The following is a 25634-nucleotide window of genomic DNA, read 5'->3' on the forward strand; positions in this document are numbered from 1 at the left end:
GGGACGGGGAGGACCGAGGATCACAAGGAACAAGCGCATGTGAAGGGCATTTGGACCCTTTTGTGTGAGGCCGCGCCGTGCCGCCATTCAACAAACGGCAGGGCATTTCACGGGTTCAGTTCAACCCGTGACTCAAAATGCTTCCTCCCTCTCTTGTGCTCCGAATTGATTCTGGAAGGATCACGGCTTGGAATGTGCTATGTCCAGTGCCACAAGCCCACCACCCACCGCGTGGCAACAGTTGGAAAGGAACCCAACCCGAGGAGGCAATGTATGGATACACATTTCTTTTAAGGGATCCCATGCTTTATTAATTTGAAAATATATTCAAAGGGATAAAGGGGGTCATGAGGGGAAATAAGCCACAAGCGGCAACCCTGCGGAAGCGAGGCAATTTTTTTACAAGATTGTGAGCTTTCTGATTCGGAGCACGACATTCGAACATAAAATCACAACTAGTAAAATGTGATATTCTATTATTTATCTTCTTGACGACTGTGATATGAGAGCCTCCTACCCCTTTTATGATGTCATCCATAATCGGATTGCAGTCACTAGCGATTACCAAATGATCCAAAGATAGATCAGCTGCAAGTGCTAAAGCCTCGTGGCAAACAATGGTCTCTAAAACTGTAGGGTTCATAACACCGGGTAGAACAATTTGCCGATGACCCGAGGTACTGACCATGTTCATCCCTGCATACTGCTACCGCAGCTCCAACACGCCCATCATAGGACAAACCCCCCATCTACATGGATACACATGCCTTAGTGTATTTTCTGTATGCACATCATTTATTTATGTATAATCTGCACCAGTGGAGCCCGCTCACAAATTTCAATTTCAGTTATCTCTATAACTTTCACAAATCTTTATTTCAAACTAGTAGCTATTTCAATTATTTCAAAACGGTGATTCAATTATTTTAACACACTATTGCGTTCTCTTCAAAAAGTGATTCATTCAATCTCGGAAAAAACAATTCATTATTTCAAAAATACGGCTTCAATTATTATATTGTCTTAAAACACATTGAGTTCACTTATTTCATTGTTACAATAAACTATTCCATTTTTTTCAACAAAGTGATTCCATCTTATTTCAAGATAGTGCGAAGCATTTATTTGGTTTCTAAAATAAAAATGTGTTCTACTTTTTTGAAAACGTCTCTCATTTATTTCGAAATAGTGATTACAAATATTTTAAATAAGTGATATAATAAATTTCATCATTGCAAGAAAGTAATTTCAGTTATTTAAAAAATAGTGATTTCAATTACTTCTTTTTCAAAACCCAACTATTTCAAATAAAAAAGGTGATTTCATTTATTTCAAACAAGTGATATAAAAAATCCGTTAATTAAAATAAAATCTCTCAGTTATTAGAAAAAGTCAACTAATTCAAGAAACATACATCTGAGTGATTTCAGAACTATTTCTAATAAAATTCTCTGCATGGACTTCGCTCACAAATTCTATGTATTATTTCAGCAACTTCACAACTCTACATTTCAAACTAGTGATTTCAACTATTTTCAAAACAATGGTTTTAATTATATGGAAACAAATATTTCAAGAGCTATTCCATTTTTTTCAAAAGAGTGAGTCATTATTTTCTAAAAGTTGGTTTCAATTAATTCATTATTTTTAAAAACATTGATTACAATTATTTCCAAAAGGTGATCTCAATTATTTCAAAACAGTGGGTTCAATTATTTCAGTATTTTAAAATAATGCGATTTTAATTACTTCAAAAAACTGTTTCATCTTACTTTTCAAATAAGTGATTTTGTGTATTTAAAAAATAGTGTGATTTCAATTATTTTGTTTGATTTTATTTATTTTTATTAGACTAGCATATGTACTTACCATTAAATCATCGTACTTCTACAATATTTACACTAAGATGCCCCTCATATATTTAAACAACACAAGCACTCTGTTGTTCTCGATTACATGCTAGACTCCATTGTTGTAGTGGTTACTGATTTGTTTTGCCAGCGGAGGTGTAACTAAATAAAACCGTTAGCCAAATTTGGATAGGACATGCAGAGGCCGGGGGTCATCCTCCTTTTTTTAAAAAATAAATTTTTTTGGATAGGACGGTTTGTATCCCCATTTTCACCGCAATTCATATTTAGATTGAATCAAAATTTCATAACTTTGGTTCGGTTCATGTTTTGAAACATAGCAAAACCATACTTTTGAGTTTTGCAAATTTATAAAATGCACGTCATATTGGTATTATGTAGAAAAGGGTGCCTATAATTTGTGGTAAACTATATGGTCATTTGAAATTTGTGAAAAATCTGGTTTTCTGAACAATAAATAGCAAGTATAGTTTCCTGTCAATTCTAAATAACCATTTCACGCAACAAGTTCACACCACAACTCCTTCATTTTATTCTCAGTAGCAGTAAGCATCAACAAACACAGAACGGGTAGGCAACCGTCTATGAAGAATCACCTATTCTACCTGTAGCTATGGATGTGGTCTAATCCATGTTATTCCTGCATCATCTAACTGAAGTTCAGGCCCACTTTTTTTTCTTTTCGAGAATGAAGTTCAGGCCCAATTGCTCAGTCATCTTCATTGTCAATGCAGGACTGGTTGCAGGGATACGGGCAGTCAACCCGCTGAGACACAGCCCGGTCGAAGTACCAGTCCCCCACAGCTTTGCCAATTCTCTGCAAACAGATATGAAAATATATCATAGATAAGCTAAGCTGCGACCGGGGTTTCGCACATTTTTCACTGAATCTCCCTTGATTTAAAATTGTTTGAAACTGAATCGTTAGAAAACTGTTGGGCCAATTTCAAAACTGCTAGACGTACCATCTTCTGAATCGAAGGGGAACCGTCGGCATTCCACGAGTCCTGGGCTCCAGATTGGCAGTGAGCAAAGCACGAGTCTATGAACATGCCTATCTTGGGAGACTGCTCCGGTTTAGGGAGCGCTGACAGGAACTCATCCCTGAAATCTGTGCCAAAAATAACAAGCAACAGAGATAAGCAACATGATCAAACAAGCCAGATGAACACCAAAGTTGGATCATCCAGGAAGACCATTGGCAGGTGGAAGGATCACTAACGTTGTAAGGTCACCAGCTGGCTGGAGGAGCAGCCCTTTATGTCAACCTTGCATTTGGCCCATTCCTTCTTCTTATCGGCGGCGCTAGGCACCAGGATGTTCCTGATCTGCAGTGCAGGCGCCAGCTTGTTACTGCTATTCACCGCTGAAACATCTTGCTTAAATGAATCTTTTATTTTTACTCGGCACTTGTTATACTGCAGAAGAAAACACTACTGCCATTGTGCAGTGCTGGAAAAAGGTATGAAAATTACCTGCCATGAATCATACGCCGCATTAAGTATGAATAGCGGCGTTTTCATTGTTGGGAGGACATGCTGTGGGAAGAAGCACTGCATATACATTTTTTTTCCTTTCATGTTAGTGCACATGCTAGGAGAAGAGCGTCCCCTTCAATCTTAAGTGAATAATACTGACCAGCTCAGGTGATACCCTCGAGGTACATGAAGATGGCAAATTTTTAACCGATCCCTGCAAGAGATTAAAACGGTTATCAGGCTCGAAATGGCGAAAAATCGCATGCAGTGTTCATAAATTATTATCCAGGTAAGATTGAAGCTCATGGTAGTGGGGGAAGAACCGGTGAAAATAAAAGGCGCGTTTAATTGTCACTGAGAAAGTGGTATAGAATGCAGATAGTGAACTGAATTATGAAGCTGGTGATTGCAAGATCTTGTATCTGATAACATTAGGATATGGCCAGTACTGTAAGGTCAGAAGACAACATACATGTAGGGTTACAACGTTCTTAAAGGATGTTCTGACAAACTTGTTGCCGGTAATATCCGTCCTGCAATGACAACGGCAACGATCACTTGACACGAATGGTTACTCATGACCAATAGAACACCAGGAGTATGAAACTTACCCATCAATAAAATAACCGGCATCAGAAACGCATTTTACGAATGCCGACGGTGGAAGGAGGTCTTTGAATTTGTCACAATGCAGTACTGCCGCTAGACCTCCGGCTGAGCATCCAGAAAGAATAGCCTGAAAAGGTGTGATGAATGCAGCACTTGATTGTTCAGTATCTTAAGGTCCATGCAAGAAGATCTGCAAATTGGAATTTATGCAGTAGAACAGCCTAACTGCTACTCTACTGATAATCTGATACAAGTTAACAGCAGGTGCACATACACTCTTTGCTTTGCTCATCCCCTTGTTAAGCAGATCTTCGATGATGGCGTCCCAAACTCTGGCCCCTCTGAAGTGCAGGTTCGTCTTCTGCATTGCAAGCACGAGGTCAATCTGGATACATGTCTTGCACATAAGATATGAAAATGCATGCATGCAATCCAAGTCCAGAACATACGGAGTCCACTTCTTCGACATCGCCGGTAAACGATGAGCCGTCGCAGTACCTGACCTTGACTCTGTTCCAGTTGTAGAAATCTGCAAGAAAAATCATGCGTGATGAAACAAGAAAATCGTAAAAGGTGGCACCACATCGATCTGCTTCAGATGGGGAAGTTGTGACTGCATGAGGGCAAGGCAAAAGGGTGTATGCCATACCGGGATTGAACTGCTGGTTGCCCCCTAGGATCCCTGAGAAGGAGAGTGGCTTCATGAACTTGGAAGAGCCCCTGAAGTTGCCCTTCCGGATCACACACTCCTCAGGGGTCTTGCACCACCCTCCTCCCTTCCAACCAAATAATGTTAGTAAAAAGATATATCGTTTCATTTCCAAAAGAATATTTACATCGTTGCAAAAATTAGCAAGCCTTCAATTACGTTGGTCTAACTAATTACCTCCATGTGAACAATCCAGTTGTTGGCGCCGGTGCCGGAGCCGGGGGAGAAGTGGTACACCGGGGCGCTCCCATCCAGGCACACTGCGCCCAGAAAATGTCAACACTGGCCGAGCAATGAGAATACAAGAATGCCATGGTGGCGCAAACGAACGAACGGAACGAAGTGACGCACATACCTGCTCCTTTGGCCACCGCGCTTTTGAGGAACACCATCTCCACGTCGTCCGCCATGGCCGACGCCGCGGCGAGGCCCAGCACCAGCGTCACCACCGCCGCCGCGCGGGGCAGCCCAAATGCCATCATCACGGGACGCAAGGCTGGACCTCTCTCTTCTTCCTATCAGATGCCCGTAGGAGTGGTCGAGAAGCAGAGAGAGGGGGACGCAAGGATCCGGGAGAAGCAGAGGGAGGCAGAAGAAGTGGAGCGGAAGAGCCGCGGAGCCTCAGGCTTGGGCAGTGGTCACCGTAGCTGGCCCTCTCCTGGTGGAGCAAGCGACATAAATAGCAGCAGCGGCCCTGTGCAAGTGGCAATAAAGGAGGGAGGGAGGACGCCGACAATGGTGGTGGCATCAAGCAAGGTATATATGGATGGCCGATGCTGGCTCTCCATGCAGCAAGGCATATATCTGATCCGACCATGGCTCGCTCGGTAAATGCGAACTGTGGAATTAGTTTCTCCCTCCTCTGCATGCATGGTAAGCCCACAGATTCTTGGCCATTTTTGCTTGCTTGGTATGTATAGAGGAGTATATCAATTATCAAACCAAACGCCATCATAAGGAAACAAGTTACCTGACAAAAACATTTTTTTTTGCGGGGACCTGACAAAAACATTGGATTGCTGCTGTGCTGGTCGCAGATAAGGACTAGTAGTGTTTGTTGGCAAAAAAAAAGGACTAGTAGTGTTCTGCGATATTAATTCTTTCCGTAATGTCCATGTTTCGCATCACGGGCACACATGAGACATGACCTGAAGAGGCCAGCTGCTCGGTGCTGTCGTGTGGCGAAGTAGCATCCAAACGGCTGCAGAGCACAACTGTTTGCGTTGGCTGGCGAACACCACTGAGGTGAGCAGAGAAGTGGTAGCGAGCTTAAATGCTATGCAGAACACAAACTTGGAGCGCATGTTAGAGCATCTACAGTCATATATGGTAAATCCGGCCTCTCAAATGCCCGCGGACACGTCCGGACACCTTAAATTTCACTTGTTGCCGTGGGAGGCTAGAAGGTTACGAACAGCGACGTTGTCAAACTCTTTTCCGTTGTCAGTTTGTAATGCAAGGATAGGACGACCGAACTGTGTGGTAACATAGGAATAAAAGGCGGTGAGTGTGGCAAGGGCGTCGGACTTGCGACGAAGAGGAAATGTCCACACATAATGAGAGAAATCATCTAAGATCACCAAATAGTATAGGTAGCCCGTGTTGCTTGCAACCGGGGATGTCCAAACATCATTATGCAATAACTGAAACGGAAAAGTAGAAATAGTGGTAGATGCGCTAAACGGAAGACGAACGTGCTTACCAAGACGACAAGCCTCACAAGTATGGTCATCGATCTTATTGCATGAGAATGAAAAACTCTTAAGAATTTGATGTAAAGTGGTGGCGTTCGGGTGTCCCAAACGAGCATGCCAAAGGTCGACACCTGCGGCGAGGGCGACTGGGGTGGTGGAGGCGGTGGCGGAGGAGTGCACTGGATAGAGCTCGTCAGGACTATCGCAACGGTGAAGGACCATCCAAGTACCGGCGTCCTTCACAGAAAACCCAACATCATCAAATTCAACGGTAATGGGATTCTCATGAGCAAGACGACGAACAGATACAAGGTTCATAACTAAAACAGGAGAAACAAGAATATTAGACATAGTGATAGGCGTAGATGTGGAAGGAAACGAAGTACGACCAACATGTGTGATAGGTAATGAGGAACCGTTACCAACGGTGATGCGAGTAGGAGTATGAACCAGAGTGAAGGAGGACAGAGTGCCGGGATGAGATGTCATGTGGGCGGTGGCGCCCGAGTCCATGTACCAAGCGCCGCCGGTGATGGGAGGGGAATCATCGCCGCGGTGATCGTCTTCATAAACATCACCATCCTCATCTATTTTACGCGGTTCACTCTCCCGCACCCCGCTGTAATCCCTACTTGAACATGGTGCTTTATGCCACATATTATGATCCAATTATGTGTTGCCATCCTATGATGTTTTGAGTAGATATCCTTTGTCTTTGGGTTGATTGATGATCTAGATTGGTATGAGTTGTATGTTTTATTTTGTTGCTGTCCTATGGTGCCCTCCGTGTCGCGCAAGCATGAGGGATTCCCGCTGTAGGGTGGTGCAATATGTCCATGGTTTACTTATTGTCTGCGTTGCTTGAGTGACAGAAGCATAAACACGGATAAGTGGCAGAAGCATAAAGGGGACTTGATGCTTTAATGCTATGGTTGGGTTTTACCTTAATGATCTTTAGTAGTTGCGGATGCTTGCTAGAGTTCCAATCATAAGTGCATATGATCCAAGACGAGAAAGTATGTTAGCTGATGCCTCTCCCTCATATGAAATTGCAATAGTGATTACCGATCTTGTTAACAATTGCCTAGGATAATTCCGCACACCGACCCATCATTATTCCACACTCGCTATTTATAATATTTAGTAATATATTCTAACTTTATGATAACAGCATCTACTTTTATGTTTTAGCTCTCCGATATCATGCAAAGTTATCCTCTTCATACCCACAACGTAGTTTTATTTCTCGTTTCTAGTTGGACGAGTCGTATCAGTGGTAGATAGGACTTGAGAGAATATTGATCTTACCTTTAGCTCCTTGTGGGTTCGACACTCCATACTTATCACTTCCACCTTTGAAAATTGCTACGATGATTCCCTGCACTTGGGGATTATCAAAGCCGAGGCGACGGCAGCGAAGAATCAATAGAATATGGTATTTAATGTGCAGCCGAACTATCGTCAATCCGAAGTGTTATGGAGAACCCGCCTTGCAAAGCCGAAGACATAAAGCCGGATACTACATCGTCATTGAAGGAAAGTTTGGGGTCTACTGAGGGAGTCCTGGATTAAGGGGTCCTCGGGTGGCCGGGCTATGTAACATGGGCCGGACTGATGGGCCGTGAAGATATAAGATAGAAGGCCTTCCCCCGTGTCCGGATGGGGCTCTCCTTTGCATGGATAGCAAGCTTGGCGGCCAGATGTTTAGTTTCCTTTCTTTGTAAACCGACTTTGTACAACCCTAGCCCCCTCCGGTGTCTATATAAACCGGAGGGTTAGTCCGTAGAGGCTATCACAAATCATACGAGCTAGACATCCAGGGTTTAGCCATTACGATCTCGAGGTAGATCAACTCTTGTAACCCCTATACTCATCAAAGTCAATCAAGCAGGAAGTAGGGTATTACCTCCATTAAAAGGGCCCGAACCTGGGTAAACATCGTGTCCCCTGTCTCCTGTTATCTTCGATCCTCAGACGCACAGTTCGGGACCCCCTACCCGAGATCGGCCGGTTTTGACACCGACACATGCCTCTTGACTTCTTTTGAGGCTGAACTTCCAGGCATGAATCAGATGAAGGAGTTGTATCAGGATGATGAAGACTTTGGCCATGTTTGGGTGAAGCACATCAGGAGCCAGCCAGTAGGTGACGACTATTTGGTGCAGGATGGCTATCTCTTAAAAAATGATCGTTTGTGCATCCCAAGGAGTTCTTTGCGTGACAAACTAATTAGAGAACTCCATTCGAGTGATCTTCGTGGCCACATTGGACGGGACAAGACTATCGCTAACCTGGAAGCTCGCTACTTTTGGCCACAACTAAAGAGAGATGTTGGAAAGTTTGTTTAGCGATGCCCTATATGTCAAGCCTGCAAAAGCCAAATCCAGTACACAGGGTTATACATGCATTTGCCTGTTCCCGTCGTTCCATGGGAGGACATCTCTATGGACTTCGTCTTGGGCTTGCCAAGAACAAGGTGAGGAAGTGATGCCGTGTTTGCGGTCGTGGACTGATTCTCTAAGATGGCTCACTTCATCCCATGTCGCAAGACAACAGATGCCCATCATGTGGCAAATCTGTTCTTTCGAGCGGTGATCAGACTTCATGGAGTACCAAGGTCCATCGTCTCAGACCGTGATAGCAAGTTTCTTGCTACATTTTGGCTCACTTTATGGAAGCGATTCAACACTAAATTGAAATTTTCTAGCACTGCTCATCCACAAACAAATGGACAAACGGAAGTGGTGAAACAAGTTTTTGGGTAATCTGATCCATTGCATTTGTGGAGAAAGAAACAAACAATGGGATTTGGCTTTATCTCTTGCAGAGTTCTCCTACAATAACTCCAAGCATAGATCCACAGGAAGGAGCCCCTTTTCCATTGTCTACACTAAAGTTTCGATACATGTGGTGGGCCTGGTGAAGCTACCATCAAAGGGAAACTCAAAATCAGTATTGTCCTTTGCTGATAATTACACTGAGTTATTTGAAGATATTTGTGGTGTTTTGGAAGCACAAACTCAGAAATATAAATAATTTGCTGGTTGCAAAAGGAGGCCAAAATCATTTCAAGTTGGTGATAAGGTGATGGTCTACCTCTGAAAAGAGAGGCTGCCTTTAGGTGTTAAGGGGAAGCTTAGGCAGCGAAGGTATGGGCCCTTCTCTATCACAAGGAAGATAAATGATACTAACTCCTTTCTGGTTTATAGGGCTCAATTCAGAAATCTCACCAACCAAGGTAGATGATGAGTGGTGGAAATAATTTTTGTAGTTTGTAAAAGCACTCAATTAATGTGCTCGTTTTCCTCAAATAGTTGTGTTTACCAATGCATTAGTTGCAATGCATGCATGAAGTACATGCATTGGTCAATTTTCTCTTAATCCTTGCATGCAATGAATTAATGCACCTTGAAATCTGAATATGTGATGGGGAGCCATCGAATTGAGACTTATAAAACGTGGAACCTAAAATTTTGAGATACGCCCTATAAGCCGGAAAGGAGGGAGTAATACTTATGTGATAGATCTTCCAAGCGACATGGGCATATCCAACACTTTCAATGTTGCGGACTTGACTCTCTACCATCCAGAAGAAGCGCTCTACGACAATTACTCGAGGACAAGTTCCAAACAACTAGGGGAAAATGATGAGGAACAATTGATGTGAAAAAAAACATGCCAAATATGTTTGGCTACTTGTAGATACTTCCACTTTAGTGTAATATTTCTTTTCTCTTACCCTACCTGCTGTTTCTAGAGTTCCCTAGTTATAAGTAGCTGTGAGTAGAATGGTGAATCCTAAATAATATTTTATAAGTGTTCCAGCTATAAGTAGAAGTATGTGAAGGCTTCCCAACACTAGTAGGAAAAGGGGCTTTTACCCCGGTTCATAAGGGCCTTTAGTCCCGGTTCTGGAACCGGGACTAAAGGGTCGTTACTAATGCCCTAGCCCTTTAGTCCCGGTTCTTACACGAACCGGGACTAAAGGCCGTCCACGTGGCCGGTGCGTGGAGCCCAGGCAGGAGGGCCTTTGGTCCCGGTTGGTGCCACCAACCGGGACCAATAGGCATCCACGCGTCAGCACCTGGCAGGAGCTGAGGTTTTTGTTTTTTTTGAAAGGGGGGGGGGGGTTTGGGGGTTTTGGGGGGTTAATTTAGGTTGTTATTAGGTAGCTATTAGAGAGAAGTGTCCTCTCTTATATCTCCGTGCTTGGTTTACCAACGCTACGTACTGCTATGCCTAAACATGGCTTAGATTGAAGTGAAGGCAACATGTGGTGCATGTCGAAAGTAATACTAATCTGGACTTGATCAAGTTTGGATTGTACTACTTTCGACACGCACCACATGCATGTTGCCTTCACTTCAATCCAATCCATGTTCATTTCACCCGCTGATATATAATAACTCTTCATGTGCGCATCATGCATCATCATATATAATAACAAGTCCTACTAATCATCATCATACAACTTCTACTCGTTATTAATAACAAGTCATACGATCATCATCCTCACAGTCATCGAACCAACCCTACTTAATTGTTCTTAGCACATGATCATCAGTATTAGGTAGGACCGAAATACCCTCTTTAAGGTAAAATAGCATAAAACAATATAGACCCTGACTCTCCATTATGGAGAATGGAGATCATCCTGTCTCCAATTCTTGCGCCTCGCTTCCTTTTGCTTCCAAGAACCTCCTTGCGACTGTCCATACATTTTTTCCATTCTTTGATTTGCATGTCTCCACTTCTTTTAGAAATCTGGTATGGACAGTTGAGATTCGTAGGATGACCTGGTTGTATATTCAAAACATCAAGCCTACCATTCTGATACATCAAATGAGGCACACAATCCTCTGGGATTATCTGTTGAAAAACATAGTAATAACTTCATAGTTAGCAATGATAATGTACTAGTTTTAGAACTATGTAAAATATGCACGGATGTCGTAATAGTAAGAAATCTTACCAGGGTATCTCCATAGTAGTTACCGTAGTTCAACACGTGCACTAGTGGCACGTATTGACCATAATGTTGAGGAGTTTGATTGTAGATATTATAATTCTCAATATCAGTACAAAATCCGACCAGATGAGTTTTCTCCTTATAAGTTAACTCAGAGCCATCGGTGTAGTAGGTTCTGTCTACCATGTTCCGCACATTGTTTGAACAATCAAAATAAGCTGTCAATGAAAATAAGCTGTCAACTATTTTGAAATGAACAATATAAATTAGCTAATAACTATGTTTGAGAAACTCACATAGCGGTAGAATTGGAGGCGTATCAACAAGGACCCAAATGTCCATATTGTCTTGCTCGATGTCAGGATCACCAAGATCCATGGTGACAAGCATACCCTCATCAAAACCATACATCTTGCAAAATGCTTCCCAATTTTTGCAACCAAAATGGGTTACGCTCTCAGAATTATACAACTTTACTTCAAAATCTATATCATGATGGGTCCTTAGGTGAATTTTCTTTGTTTCCATACTTTCATGGTCTTCAAAACCCATCATCTCCAAGACGTAGCGTCTTGCATGGCATGGGATAAGCTAGCCGAATTGTAAAAGATGAAAAGTACACGTTGAAATAGTTGAAGTCGTGCTTAATTACGAAAAAATAACACTTGTCGTCGTTGCGTACCGTTTCAACATCGAACGTCTCCTCCAGCTTAATACTGAAGCGCCGATCTTCGACCAGGTGAGGCCTGTCGCACTGACCTCGGTCGTCGTGGCACCAGTCGCACTCCCCCGGGAGACTTTCGTCGTCCGAGTACGACATTTCCTATGTTCGTAATTCAAATATTAAACATCTACAATTAAATATATGTACTAAAAAACCTAAGTTAGATCATTATTATTCATCACGGGTTGACTATCGGTTTGTCGAGTCTTTTCTTGAAAACTCTCAGCTCACGTGGTGTATACATTCGACCGTTGGTGATGGTCGCTCCTCCCTTTGTCCCCGTGTGCATTACACCAAAATGTCTAGCTAGCACACGGGAACAAAGGAGAAGCGACCCCCACGACAACAGTCGAGATTGTTCGTCCTCTCATATATATATGGTGGAACTCTCCCTCACTGATTCCTCTCTGACATTTGCGACCGTCGGTGATGGTAGCTCCTCCTTTCGTTCTCGAGTGCATTACACCAAATTGTCTAGCACACGGGAATGAAGGAGAAGCTACCCCCACGACAACAGTCGGGATTCTTCGTCCTCTCATATATGGTGGAGACTCGACAGACTTACAGTCAACCCGAAATATCGTTTAATTATCATTCTAAAAGAGGATTTGGCTGGTCTCACCTCGATGTCGGAGGGGGCGGTGACGGGGACGACGGCGGGGATGATGGAGGGGCCGGGGGCTCCTAGATTTCTGCGAAAACAAAAACCCTATAAGCTATCAACTAATCATAGTGCTCTCCAATTTTAGCATTCAAAGTAGGATCGGAGTAGTTTTTCACTTTGAGCATTCAATAAGCAAAATCAAATCACAAAATAAAGTAGTATTCAAATTAGGATGCATTCAATTATAAGCAAAACTACATCATCTCCATGCGTCCGTACATCGTCGAATATTATCACTAATACACCTCGAATACTATCATACATATAGCATCGCTAGTACAGCTAGAACAGTAGCGCCCGACGGGTATCGGCGCGGGCGGTGGACACCCAAAGGGACGGAACCATCACAGGATCATAGCTCCAGTGAGATCCCTGAAGAACCTGTCAGGTATTGTCGAACCTGCCCTCCAACGCAACCATGTAGCGATGGACGTGCTGGTCCTCCTCGCTGACACGGTGACGTACCACCTCCGCGGTGTCCGGAAGCCTCGGCACCGTCACTGGCCCACGCGAGCGCCACCAAACAAGGATCGGGTCAACGACGGGCTGGTTCCTCACCAACCTACGCCCACCGGAAGGTAGCACCTCCCAAAACCAGCCCGGCGGAGCCCAGTCCCGGACATGGCCCCTCTGATCAAGCCGGCCTCCTCCGCCGAGTCGACGACGAGGATGCGGGATAGGCGTCGTCGACGTCGATGCGGGAATAATTGCTTTAACTAAAAAAACAAACTAGTTCTATTAATTTCCTTGCTAAAAATAAACTACTTCTATAGTAAAATAAACTAGTTTTGTTAAATCAACTAGTTCAACTACTAATTAAGCACTTACTATAAATAAAATAAAGTAGTTTTATTAATTAATCAACTAGTTCAACTACTAAGCACTTACTATAAATAAATAAAATAAAGTAGTTCCTACTAAAAATAAACTACTTTTATATATAGTAAAATTTAATAAAATAGTTCTATTAATTAATCAACTAGTTCAACTACTAAGCACTTACTATAAATAAATAAAATAAAGTAGTTCTTACTAAAAATAAACTACTTCTATATATAGTAAAATTTAATAAAATAGTTCTATTAATTAATCAACTAGTTCAACTACTAAGCACTTACTATAAATATATAAAATAAAGTAGTTCTTACTAAAAATAAACTACTTCTATATATAGTAAAATTTAATAAAATAGTTTTATTAAATCAACTAGCTAGTTCAACTACTAAGCACTTATAACCTAAAATCATATAGCTACATTATATTCATACATACATAGTTCTATAAAATTGTATGAACATTATATATGAACATTATATTCATACATACATAGCCACATCCATTCATCATATAGCTACCACATACATATATATATATATATACATTATATATATGAAAAAATGCAATGAACAAAAAAATAATACAAATTATATGGAAAAAAATAAACAGAGCCGTGGCGTGGCGGCGGCTCACATCAGGCGACGGAGGGCGACGGCGTGGGCGGCGGAGGGCGACGGCGTGGGTGGCGGAGGGCGACGGCGACCGCGGCGGGCCGGGGGCGGAGGGCGACGGTGACGTACGGGCGACGGCTCGGGGGCGCGCGGCGGAGGCCGACGGCGACGGCGGCGGGGGGCGGAGGACGACGGCGACGGGCGATGGCGTGGGCTCGGGGGCACGGGCGACGGCGACGGCGGCGTGGCAGCCTGGCGGCGTAGATCGAGCTAGCGGCGTTGTCGGGCGGGGGGAAACTGGCGATGGAAATCTGAAAATTTCCTAAGTGCTGCTTATATAGCAAAGGCTTTGGTCCAGGTTCAACGCACAAACCGAAACCAATACCCAACCTTTAGTCCCGGTTGGTGGCACCAACCGGGACCAAAGGCCTCTTTTCACCAGCGCAAAGGGCGGGAAGCAGAGGGCTTTGGTCCCGGTTGGTGGCACCAACCGGGACCAAAAGGGAGCATTGGTTCCGGTTGGAGCCACCAACCGGGACTAATGTGCTGGCGCGGTGCGGTGGGAAGTTTAGTCCCACCTCGCTAGCTGAGAGAGCTCAGCACCTGTTTATAAGCTGCGTTGCAGCTCAGGTGCTGAGCTCCTCTCTAATATGCAGGCATTACATGCCTACCTTTGTCACTGCCATGTTGGGCCTATTGGGCCTGCGGGCCTGCATCCTGGCCCATGTGCAGATGGGTTTCTAGTCGTATGCAGGCCGTGTGGCCCATTAGGCGGCATTTTTTTTATTTTTTCCAGTATTTTTTTGTTTTTTGAATTATTTATTTTCTTTTGATTTTTGCTTTATTTTTTATTCTTTTTGCTTTTAGCTCAGAATAATTATAAACTTTCTGTTACTCCATTAGTTTCCAAATTTGAATAGTTTAAATTTCATCCGGAAACTCGTCTGTTACAAAGGGATTTCATTTTTTAAAACTTATTTGAACTCCTGACTTTTTGTGTGTTCAAAATGCACCATTCAAAGCCACATCATCATTTTTCAATCCTTTCTGACTTCATTTGTTATTTTTCATGCATTTACTAATTATTTTGAGCTATAAGACCCTAAAATTGAAAAGCATTTCAAATGAACTCTGAAAAGGTTGAAAGTTGGCATGATATCATCATTTCATCCACATAGCATGTGCAAGAAAGTTGAGAGGGTTACGGCAAAAACTGGATGCACTTCGTGTACAAAACGGACAATCTCTTTCAAAGTATCAGGATTTCATCCGGAAACTCGTCTGTTACAAAGGGATTTCATTTCTTAAAACTTATTTGATCTCCTGACTTTTTGTGTGTTCAAAATGCATCATTCAAAGCCACATCATCATTTTTCAATCCTTTCTGACTTCATTTGTTATTTTTCATGCATTTACTAATTATTTTGAGCTATAAGACCCTAAAATTGAAAAGCATTTCAAATGAACTCTGAAAAGGTTTTGTTTCTACTTACAACAAAAAACTTATTTATTTTATTTCTAATTACTTATGTATTTTACTTTAATTATTTTATTTTTATTTATTTTACTGCTGCTATTTTTATTTATTTTACTGCTGCTATTTTTACTTAATTTATTAAGGTTTATTTATTGTAGTTACTATAGTTTATTTTATTTTATTTTATTAAGGTTTATTTAGTTTTATTTATTTTATTAAGGTTTATTTATTTTATAAATATAAAAAATGAACATAGATGCACTTATAGAGAAAATTCAACCTAGGTCAAATTTACTATGAAATTACTATGAATTTAGGTCAAATTTCCTGTATAAGGGCATCTATTTTCACTTTAAGAGAAGCTCAACAAGGCATAGAGGGACGGGCTTATAAACTGGTGTGAGCGCCCTTCGGTTGGCGAGGTGGGACTAAACACTGGCCGCAACTAGGACCAGCCCTTTAGTCCCGGTTTGTGGTATGAACCGGGACTAAAGGGTGGTGGGCCAGGAGCGTGGCCCATTGGTCCCGGTTTGTACCACCAACCGGGACCAAAGGGTCCATACGAACCGGGACCAATGCCCACGAGGCCCCGGCCGGCCCCCTGGGCTCACGAACCGGGACCAATGCTCACATTAGTCCCGGTTCGTGACTGAACCGGGGCTAATGTGAAAACTGCCCTGTGACCTAAGCCTTGTTTTCTACTAGTGCAAAGCCCTATAAATAGAGGTCCTCACCTCTATTTTGGGAGCAGACTATGTACTCACTACCTATAATAGAACTTGTTGTTCTTATCTAAGATCTTGAAGTAGATGTTGTGCCCTAGGAGTTCTGGATTGAACTCTTGCTGCCCTATCGGCCTACATTCGCCTCTAGAGCGATATGTAGCGCAACACGTTGGAGTTGTTCCTTCGGCACTTTGTGTTGTACACATTGTTGCAGCAAGATGGAGTTGCTCCTACACAACCTTTATGCTGCTTCAGAAATCGCCGATGGTGCAATGTAGGAGTTCCTCAACTCTCTCTTTGTCTTCCTGGTTTTCGGTGATCAAAATCACCAAGGATTTTCTGTAGTTTACCCTCAGTCCCGATGCTTCACCAAGGATCTCTAAAGCACTCCTAATGAACTCAAGGTCCGGGGGTGTAGGCTTGACGAACAACACCACATCATCTGTGCATATTGATAGTCGCTGTGTCGCCGAGATTCATGTGTATGTGCTCAACACTCCAGATTGCTTAGCTTTAGTTACAATAGCCTACAATAACCGTGAGGATCTCTATGGCGACGACGAACAGTAGAGGGAAGACTTGGCGTAAACCTTTAGCATGCCAAATTCTCCTTTCCGGGACTCCATTGACCACTACACTCGTGCTCGAGGTTTGTAACAATGTGGCCATCCACTTGAGAAGTGGGCCAATCGTAATGAGAGCCCACCCGAGCGCGAGAATTACGAGTGCAGCGAAGACCCAATTAAAAATTTAGAAGATCTTCAAGAAAAAAAAGGAGAGCAGTGTTTCTCAAAAAAAGAAAAAAGAAAAAGGAGAGCAGTGAAGATTACGGACGGGGACACGAGCGAACGGGCGGCGGCGCGGGGTCCCGGGTCCATCGGATCGCGCGCGCGCGCAGCGCACGGCGCGCAGGCCAAGGCACCCGGCGCGAGCACGGCGCGCGTCCCCCGCGGCACCGCCCCCCTCCCTCCCCGTCCTCCCGTCCTCACGTTCCCTTTTACTACTTCACTCACCACCGTCACACGTCGTGAAGCGCCCCTCGCCCCGCCTGAATCCAGCTCCTGCCTTCCACCCACCCCCGGTGCGCCTCCCATGTCGTCGCCGTCGCTGCCCTCGGTCCGCCTCCCGCTGCGCCCGTCCCCGGCCGCGGCGACAACGCCGCTCTCCCGCCGGGGCGCGCCCGTCCGCTCCCTCGCGGCATCCCCCGCCCCCGCCGTCGCCCTCAAGCCCCTCGTCTCCAAGGCGCCCGCGTCCGGCTCCTACCGCTCCGCGCTCCTCCTCCACCGCCGCCGCTATGCGCTGCCCGAGACCGCCGTCTCCGAACCAACCCCCAAGGTCTGCTTTCCTCCCCTCCACCTCCCGACATCGGCGGCGAATGTCGCGGGGGGAAATGCCGCCTGATTAAGGCTGCCTGCCTGCTGCCTGACGACGCTTGTTGGGTTGGCGCGCGCAGGTCACCAAGGAGTACCAGGACTGGGACTCCCTGACGGGCAAGTTCGCGGGCAGCGCCAACGTGCCCTTCCTCCTCCTCCAGCTCCCGCAGATCATCCTCAACTACCGCAACCTCGTCGACGGCAACAAGACCGCCCTCTTCGCCGTCCCATGGCTCGTACGCCCCAATCGTCCCCGCGCATTTCGCTTTCTTAGTTTCTTATATGCTCTGATTGGTCGATTGGTCGATTTACGGCGAGCATTGTACGTCTGTCTGGCCGCTCCAGGGGATGCTCACCGGGCTGCTCGGCAACCTGGCGCTCGTGTCCTACTTCGCCAAGAAGAGGGAGACGGAGGCTGTCATCGTGCAGACGCTGGGCGTTATCTCCACCTACGTGGTCATCGTCCAGCTTGCCATGGCGGAGTCCATGCCCTTCCCGCAGTTTGTGGCCACTTCGGCTGTTGTCGGCGCCGGGCTTGTCCTCAACTTGCTCAATTACATTGGGTGGCTCCCAGAGACCCTCTGGCTGCTATGGGAGGATTTCACGACAATCGGCGGCCTTACCGTGCTCCCTCAGGTGACACTTACTTTGTCATCGTGGAGATCCAGCTGATGCTCCTGCTAGCTATGCCATCCAGTGTCATGTTAAGCGTGATTATCTCAATGGTGAATTGAAAATGCAGGTCATGTGGTCAACGTTTGTTCCCGTCATCCCCAGTAGCATACTGCCTGGCATAATCTGTGGCTCTTTGGCTGTTGCTGCTGTTGCCATGGTATGATACATCCTCTTGCATAAAGCAGTTTTGCTCAAGTTACATGTGTGTGTGCTCTCGTACCATCTCAGCGCCTTAACGGAAACTAGAAAATGTGTAAGATCTAGTAGGTTATACTGTACAAAGAGGTAATTGTAGACAACCTTTTGTCACTTGCTTGACTTTAGTTAGTACTACCCCATAATAAATTTGATGTTGTAAAATAGCCTGTGGATTTAAGAAGCTTGAGTGCAGAATAATTAAGCCCAGTTCCAAATTACGAATCACGATAAGAGTTCATATTACAGGTGTTTTAGATTCTTTAAGTGTGATAGGTTTGTTTCTCTTTTAGCACAGTACAAATCTGATCAATGATTCTTTATTTGGTACTCCCTCCATCCCATAATATGAGCTTTTTTTGTCAAAAACGCTCTTATATTATGGGAAGGAGGGAGTAATAGTTTACTCAGATGTTTTGTTCTGTACTTAGGCCCACTTGCTTCACAAGAAAAAATTGTTCAATAAAATTTCTAGTGCTTTTTAACATTCTAGGTATAAGAATGTCCATTGTATTTACTCTACTCTATCCTTTCTATTTCTGTTCATATGCCTCTGTATTAGAGTGTTCGTGCTAACTAAGCAATTTAGGACTAATGGCAAAATTTCCACTTCTACTATATTTGTCATTTCTTATGTTAGCCCTTGATTTTGTGTTACATTAAATTCAGGCAAGGATGGGCAAGCTTTCCGAAGGAGGAACTAAATTTGTGGGGTCGTTGTCTGGTTGGACTGCCACACTTTTGTTCATGTGGATGCCAGTTGCACAGATGGTACTCAAACTTTTACACTCGTAGCATTTGAATCTTAAGTATTTAGTATCCCTTAACAGGAAGACATTTGCTTACAATTTATTTGGTGGGTTATGCAGTGGACAAACTATCTCAACCCAAGTAACATCGAAGGACTGTCAGCGTTCTCAATGTTGCTTTCAATGATTGGAAATGCACTTATGATTCCTCGTTCTGTATTTATCAGAGATCTGATGTGGTATGTTCTATTTTAACCTATCCATTTTTCAAATCCGAGCACAACTGCATGAGAATATACAAAGGGGGAAGCGTCAAAAAATATACAAAGGGGAATGATTCTCATCTGAAGAGTCAACTTCCACAACCTGCTTTTCTACTTCCCCAACAGAAACAGTCAATATCTTCCTAATCACTGCTTAAGAGTTTTGCATGCTTTGCACATAGAAATGTATAGTTTAATCAGATGTGTTATGGTAAGCCTGATTAATGAGAAAAGTATCTGAAGCAGGAGCTCTCTTGGACCAATTGCTAGTTGAGTTACATTCAATCTCCTAGAAACATCCACCGTAAACGAGATAAGTTAGACTTATTTATTATGGCAAACAGAGGAGATGAGGTTATGTTGAAGTTATTGTTACTACCCGGAGAGGAAAGAGATTCAGATTATGAAGTTCCCGAAACTCATTGCAAAAGAGGGTAAATGAGTAACCTAACCAGTTTCCGTGTATGGAACTCTACCAAAGCCCTCCAGTATGATATTTTCATTTACATCATCGCGTAACTCCATGATAGGCCATAAGTTGGTTGCTTATTTGTGAAATTGTGATTGAGAGACCTATTAACATGACATTGATAGAGGTCGAATGTAGTTGCATTGTAAAATAAGAAGTCCATTTCTCTTTGATGTTTCCCAATGCACTCAATCAAATACCTTTTTTATCTATCCACAGTTTCTCATATGACCTTGATTCTCTCTTTTTTTGGCGGGGGAAATCTTGATTCTCTTAATCCATTTAGGTTCACCGGTTCTATTTGGGCATGTGCCCTACAAGGTTGGGGCAACCTGGCCTGCATGTACTGGTATGTTTTCGCAGCTATGACAGCCCTGATTTATAGTATATACAGCAAGTGTTTCTACAAGACTTAACCCTGAGCTGTTGCCCATTCCAGCTGCAACAGCATCAGCAGAGAATTTTTCTTCGCGACGACATTTGGATTGCTTCTGTGGCTAGGTTTCCTCCCCGCTCCATCTCTAATCAATCTAATCCTTTTCTTTCTTTATGATCTGCGACTCCTTGGAATCGGTCTCCTAACCGTGAGTCGCGCGCCGTGTTCCAGGTTTCACCTTCGGGAGAGATACCGATGCCTACGGCCACAGCTCACCCATGGATTCTCTGAAGGAGCTGATCTTCGGGAAGTGATGACCATCACCAGCAAGCAGTTCAAAGCAGCCGGCTGTTCCGGGGTGGGGTAGTAGGAACCAGGAAAGCACTCCTACAATAATTTTCTGGTGACCGGCAAGCAAGAACAAACCGGGCCGTGGTAAAAATCTTGGTAGGCAATAGCATAGAGGTGAAAAATTTAAGAAGGGCACGCCGTCGCCGACAGTCCTGCGGCCGTGGTGAAACGCCGAGACGACGAGCCCCACCGCAGCAGCTTGCAGAAAGCGCCGTGGGAGTTCACGTGGTAGCAGAAGCTACCGTGTGGCGTGACCACCACCATCACCGGCACCGGCAGAAAGGGCACAGTGGAGTAGTAGCAGCAGCAGATCTATTCTATTCGTTGTAAGAAAAATAAAAGTTTGCATTTCTTCTCACCTTGAATAAAGTTTCCAAGCAGCTCATGCAGCAAATATATATTGGATCATTTTTTTTCTTTATTACTCCATATGGCAAACTCCTGGTGGTGAGCCAGCGTCTCAAAATCAAATGTGTTAAATATGATCATTTTTGTTTGTTTAGGCAGAAGAATGAATAATCTGCACAGTAAAAGGGATGGGAGGCCAGTGGGTCAGTGAGTGGGTTGGGCGGCAGCGGGCCCGAGCCAGGTCCAGTCCAGTCAAGGCCAGCCTAATAAAAAAAGTTCAGCCCAGTAAAACGATGATAAAACTGCGGTGCAGGTGGACGGACGACAGCTAGTGTGAACGGAAGGGGCCCCGCCCCGTCGTCTCCGCGCAGAGAGAGGCGTGTGAATGGGCAGAAAAGTAAGAAACGGCAGGCAGCAGCTGCAACTGCAGCGGCATCCACCGGCGAGAGCGAGAAGAAAACGAAAAGCGGGGCGAGGCCACGGGCCAGACGCCAGAAGAAGGTCGCGTGGCAGAGCAAGCCACCCAAAATCAATCCAGGCCAGAAAGCGAGCGCCGACCGCCGCGTCACGGGCGTGCCGTCGTCGTTGCTAGGCGCGCGGCGGGATGATGGAGGCGGGCGGAGGCGGAGGGGGAGGAGGGTTCAGGGACGAGCGGGTGCCGCAGTGGGGCGTGCAGGAGACGCGGGAGCTCATCGCGGCGCGCGGGGAGCTGGAGCGGGAGGCCGCCGCCGCGGGCCGCAGCGCCAAGACGCTCTGGGAGGCGGTGGCCGACGCGCTCCGGGCGCGCGGGTACCGCCGCACCGCCGACCAGTGCAAGTGCAAGTGGAAGAACCTCGTCAACAGATACAAGGTACGTAGCGTGCGCCCTTCCTGCCGCAGCTCCCTATCACTCCTCCGCCTCTCTAATGGAGTAATGATATACTAGGAGTAACTGTCTGGTGTCTCCAATTCTTCATGCTGCTAGGCCAGCCTTTGCGTTCTCAGTTCTCCGAGCAACGATTTCTCATGTAATGTTCTTACTTGGCAATCTGCAACGCATTTTGTTGGTGCTTTGGGTCCCCAAATGGTCTCTTTCTATCTCAAGAGCTCCTTTTGGGATTGGTAGGAGATGTACCCTTTGCTGCTTAAATGGCTAACATTTCAATCAAAGGGAGGAATCTCTGCTCCTGTTGAATCAGTTGCTTATCCCTTCTAATTTTGGAATGGAAGTTGAATATTTTTTTCCCCTTCTAATTTTGGAATGGAAGTTGAATACTTTTTGGCCCTAGGCAACCTGAAATGACTAATGAATGATGTGTTGAATTGCACATCTTTAATTTCGTGCCGGGGTAATTCCCTTGTCGAAAAGAAAAAAACACCTTCAATTTCCCAGATAGCTGATAGATACCCGGAGTTTAAAATCCATGTCGGCCTAATGCAGTTGGCTGTAATGCTAAATTACAAGGCATTTTGTTTTTCCGTCTTCTTCTTATAGATATGCCCTAGGACTGGGACTGAGGCTTTTCTGAGTATAGTTGTGCCTAATTGGTATGCGAAAAAGTGTAGTATTCAGTTTTCCCATTTAGCATTTCACTTTGTTCATTGTTGTATTTTGGGGTAAAGCTAATCCAACATGACACGACTGTCCCGTATGAGGCTAGGATAACCCAAGGAATCATCAATAATAATGAATAATTGCTCCTGATAGAAAGGGGGAACATGTCAGCTCAGGTGAATATGGTCAGATTGGTAAGTGTAAAGGAAAAGCCAGGGTGGAATCTCTTTGCTTTAAGGGAAACTTCTGTGACAAACTATCCAGAATGGAGGTTGCAAGTTTTTTCAGAAAAACATACCGTACTATTTTTGTGTGTGGCATCTGTCTGTTAAACTAATTTTATTGCTTTTTTTGAACAGCCCTAGTTTACTGCTATAAAGTTTTAAAGTGGAGCATATAAATTTTGACATTTTGAGCCACTTTAAAATGTGACAATTTCTATTCACTTTAAAACTTTATAGCAGTAAACTAGTGCTGTTCAAAATAGGCGATTAAATTAGGATAACAAAAGGTAGGGGCATCTCAGGCAAAAGGAGAATGAAGTTGTACACTCCGGAGGAAAAATGGATGGCATTTCGGATGGTTTAATTAGGTTTATTGAGAAAGAACCAGGGCAAATTTTGAAATTTCAGGGGATAGACATGTACTGTACTACATTATTTTTTCAGAGGAGGTTTGAAATTTCCATGTTAGGTTTAGAATGACGCTGATTTGGGGTTTGCTGGGTGTTGGAACCAGTTTCAAGCTTTCAGGTAAAATGTACCATTAGGATGTTCCTACAATGTGTCGCCTAATTTGTTTCTGTACTATCTTCGTGGTGACGACATTCCACTACACCCCTCTTGTTTGGACACCTTTGCTATTATAAGTTTGCTGTGTGATTGCAACTAGGATTTATAGTACTTTCATTGTTTAGTCTATGGGGCAATAACACTTTTCTTTTTCATCAGGGGAAAGAAACATCTGACCCAGAAAACGGTAGACAATGTCCCTTCTTTGAAGAATTACATGCAGTCTTCACTGAACGTGCTAGAAATATGCAACGTCAACTCCTTCAGTCTGAATCGGGAACTTCAGTTAAAAAGAAATTAAAGCGACCTAGCGGTGACCGGTCATCTGGGGAGTCTGATGACAACGAATATGGCGTTGAAGTCAGCGATGATGAGAAACCCGTGATAAGCAAAAAGCGGAAGGCTGGTGATAAGGGGCAACCATCGCAACGAATGGCGGAAAACTCAAGGACCGGCAGTTCAAGCATCCATGATCTGTTACAGGAATTCCTAGTGCAGCAACAGCATGTAGATATGCTGTGGCATGAGACGATGGAGCGGCGCGCCCAGGAGCGGCTCATTTTCGAACAAGAATGGAGGCAGTCGATGCAGAAGCTGGAGCAGGAGAGGCTGATGCTGGAGCAGTCATGGATAGAGCGAGAGGAACAGCGAAGGATGAGGGAAGAAGCAAGAGCTCAGAAGAGGGATTCGCTCATGACCACCCTGTTGAACAAACTCTTACAAGAAGATCTATAGAAGGCGAAGCTTCTTCATCGACGGGTAGATAATGTACTAGACATCATTTTTCTTACCATGTTTCATCGATTCTTTTTAGCTCTTGCAACATGCCGTTTGTCCAGAAGATGTTTGATGTAGCTTATTAACTTTATAGGGCTCATTTCTAATTTTTTACCGGGGTTATATTTATATACTAATTTATTAGAGATGTAAGTATCAGATGCCAGATAGGTGATCTACTGATCTATGTGATTTTCAGAGACATTAGGCTTTCAGGCATCAGTCGTCTTGCATGAATATCATGTGCCCTAGCATTTTCATGGCATTGTTCCTTATGTTGTGAACTTGTAATGTAGACTGGATTTTATGTTCTACTACAATGGTGAATTTGTGATGCATGTGCCATGTAAACCGATTGGAACTTATTTGGTTTGAGCCCACAAGAGACCTTGCCTGATAGAACCAATGCCCAAAACCAGGGCACTGCCAAGATTGCGGCAAAAAAAGCGGCATTCAAAAAGTTAAATTCATTGGGCTCGGCACTCCCTTTTTGCGGAGTTATCCCAGCTTTTTTGTGAGCTAAATGTGACTGTTGAAACACATTACTTTCTTTTCATTCTTTTCTTCAGATTTAAACATAAATATCAAACGAAGGTATCCTCCTCTTGATGTATAATTTTGTAGGAATGTAATCTTTTAAGAAACTTTCTGATGAGAGCCGTTCAATCGTGGTTGTCAAATTCATGTATAATACATTCCTTTGATCTTGATTCTGTAGCAACCTAGATCCTCTTTGACTCAAAAGATTATCACAATGTAATGAAAGAAAGCAAACGAATGAAGTGGCACGTCCGTTCTAATCCAATATGATAAGAAAACCTAATACATTCGAAAACAAATGAATTGTAGCAAGAGGTCTGAGTGCATGTAAACTTTCCTCTAAAATCGAGTGCAAAGGAATTTCTTTCTTAGAGAAAATTCTTAAGGATTCGAATCCTGACAATCAGACGGCCTATGTTCATTTTTTTCTTTCTAAGGATCAAAATCCCCCAAAAAACCTTATAAAATTCCTTGGAAGCAAAGGAGCCCTTATTTCCTTTCTTTTTAAGAAGTCTAATACTCCTACTCCCTCTGTAAACAAATATTAGATCGTTTATATCACACTAGATCTTATATTTGTTTTTCAGGGAGTACTCTCTCTCTCTCTCTCTACTATATCTTATACTCCCTCCGTCCCAAAATAAATGACTCGACTTTGTACTAACTTTGTAGAAAATAAGTGACTCGATTTTGTACTAATTTTGTCACTTATTTTGGGACGGAGGGAGTATTTGTTTTCAGAGGGAGTACTCTCTTTCTCTCTCTCTCTCCTAATTTCCCCATCTAAAAATTTTTAAAACCAAATTTCTCCATTTTTTTCTTGCT

General features: G+C 43.9%; 3 protein-coding genes across 3 annotated transcripts; 2 read left to right on the forward strand and 1 right to left on the reverse strand.

The window, feature by feature from the left end:
- Positions 1–2379: 2379 nt before the first annotated feature.
- On the reverse strand, positions 2380–5392 carry LOC109748765 (pectin acetylesterase 7). The gene is made up of 12 exons (XM_020307787.4): positions 5023–5392; positions 4845–4927; positions 4608–4734; positions 4408–4487; positions 4233–4319; positions 3961–4085; positions 3822–3882; positions 3510–3563; positions 3347–3424; positions 3094–3199; positions 2837–2982; positions 2380–2688 (listed from the first exon to the last, which is right to left on the reverse strand). Exons 1-12 carry the CDS (start codon positions 5147–5149, stop codon positions 2581–2583), a joined length of 1182 nt encoding a protein of 393 aa, XP_020163376.1. The 5' UTR covers positions 5150–5392; the 3' UTR covers positions 2380–2580.
- An 11838-nt stretch (positions 5393–17230) lies between these two features.
- LOC109748761 (maltose excess protein 1-like, chloroplastic) lies at positions 17231–21215 on the forward strand. Its single transcript, XM_020307785.4, has 9 exons — positions 17231–17703; positions 17822–17977; positions 18087–18377; positions 18484–18573; positions 19281–19382; positions 19481–19599; positions 20379–20441; positions 20532–20593; positions 20700–21215. Exons 1-9 carry the CDS (start codon positions 17461–17463, stop codon positions 20780–20782), a joined length of 1209 nt encoding a protein of 402 aa, XP_020163374.1. The 5' UTR covers positions 17231–17460; the 3' UTR covers positions 20783–21215.
- Positions 21216–21322: 107 nt separating this feature from the next.
- Positions 21323–24607, forward strand: LOC109748762 (trihelix transcription factor GT-3b). Its single transcript, XM_020307786.4, has 2 exons — positions 21323–22017; positions 23652–24607. The coding sequence occupies exons 1-2, from the start codon at positions 21772–21774 to the stop codon at positions 24225–24227; spliced, it is 822 nt and encodes a 273-aa protein (XP_020163375.1). The 5' UTR covers positions 21323–21771; the 3' UTR covers positions 24228–24607.
- The last annotated feature ends 1027 nt before the right edge of the window (positions 24608–25634 follow it).

This window comes from Aegilops tauschii, chromosome 2 (assembly GCF_002575655.3).
Source record: "Aegilops tauschii subsp. strangulata cultivar AL8/78 chromosome 2, Aet v6.0, whole genome shotgun sequence".
NCBI lineage: Eukaryota > Viridiplantae > Streptophyta > Magnoliopsida > Poales > Poaceae > Aegilops > Aegilops tauschii.

What these genes read in the sequence shown, in the direction of transcription:
- LOC109748765 (XM_020307787.4), bottom strand. Translation starts at nt 5,149, where the DNA reads ATGATGGCATTTGGGCTGCCCCGCGCGGCGGCGGTGGTGACGCTGGTG. An exon ending in CGCGGTGGCCAAAGGAGCAG is followed by an intron (nt 4,928 to 5,022) that starts GTATGTGCGTCA and finishes TTCTGGGCGCAG; the next exon opens with TGTGCCTGGATGGGAGCGCC. An exon ending in CGGCGTATGATTCATGGCAG is followed by an intron (nt 3,200 to 3,346) that starts GTAATTTTCATA and finishes CCTGCACTGCAG; the next exon opens with ATCAGGAACATCCTGGTGCC.
- LOC109748761 (XM_020307785.4), top strand. Translation starts at nt 17,461, where the DNA reads ATGTCGTCGCCGTCGCTGCCCTCGGTCCGCCTCCCGCTGCGCCCGTCC. An exon ending in CTGTTGCTGCTGTTGCCATG is followed by an intron (nt 18,574 to 19,280) that starts GTATGATACATC and finishes CATTAAATTCAG; the next exon opens with GCAAGGATGGGCAAGCTTTC. An exon ending in GGATGCCAGTTGCACAGATG is followed by an intron (nt 19,383 to 19,480) that starts GTACTCAAACTT and finishes TGGGTTATGCAG; the next exon opens with TGGACAAACTATCTCAACCC.
- LOC109748762 (XM_020307786.4), top strand. Translation starts at nt 21,772, where the DNA reads ATGATGGAGGCGGGCGGAGGCGGAGGGGGAGGAGGGTTCAGGGACGAG. An exon ending in ACCTCGTCAACAGATACAAG is followed by an intron (nt 22,018 to 23,651) that starts GTACGTAGCGTG and finishes CTTTTTCATCAG; the next exon opens with GGGAAAGAAACATCTGACCC.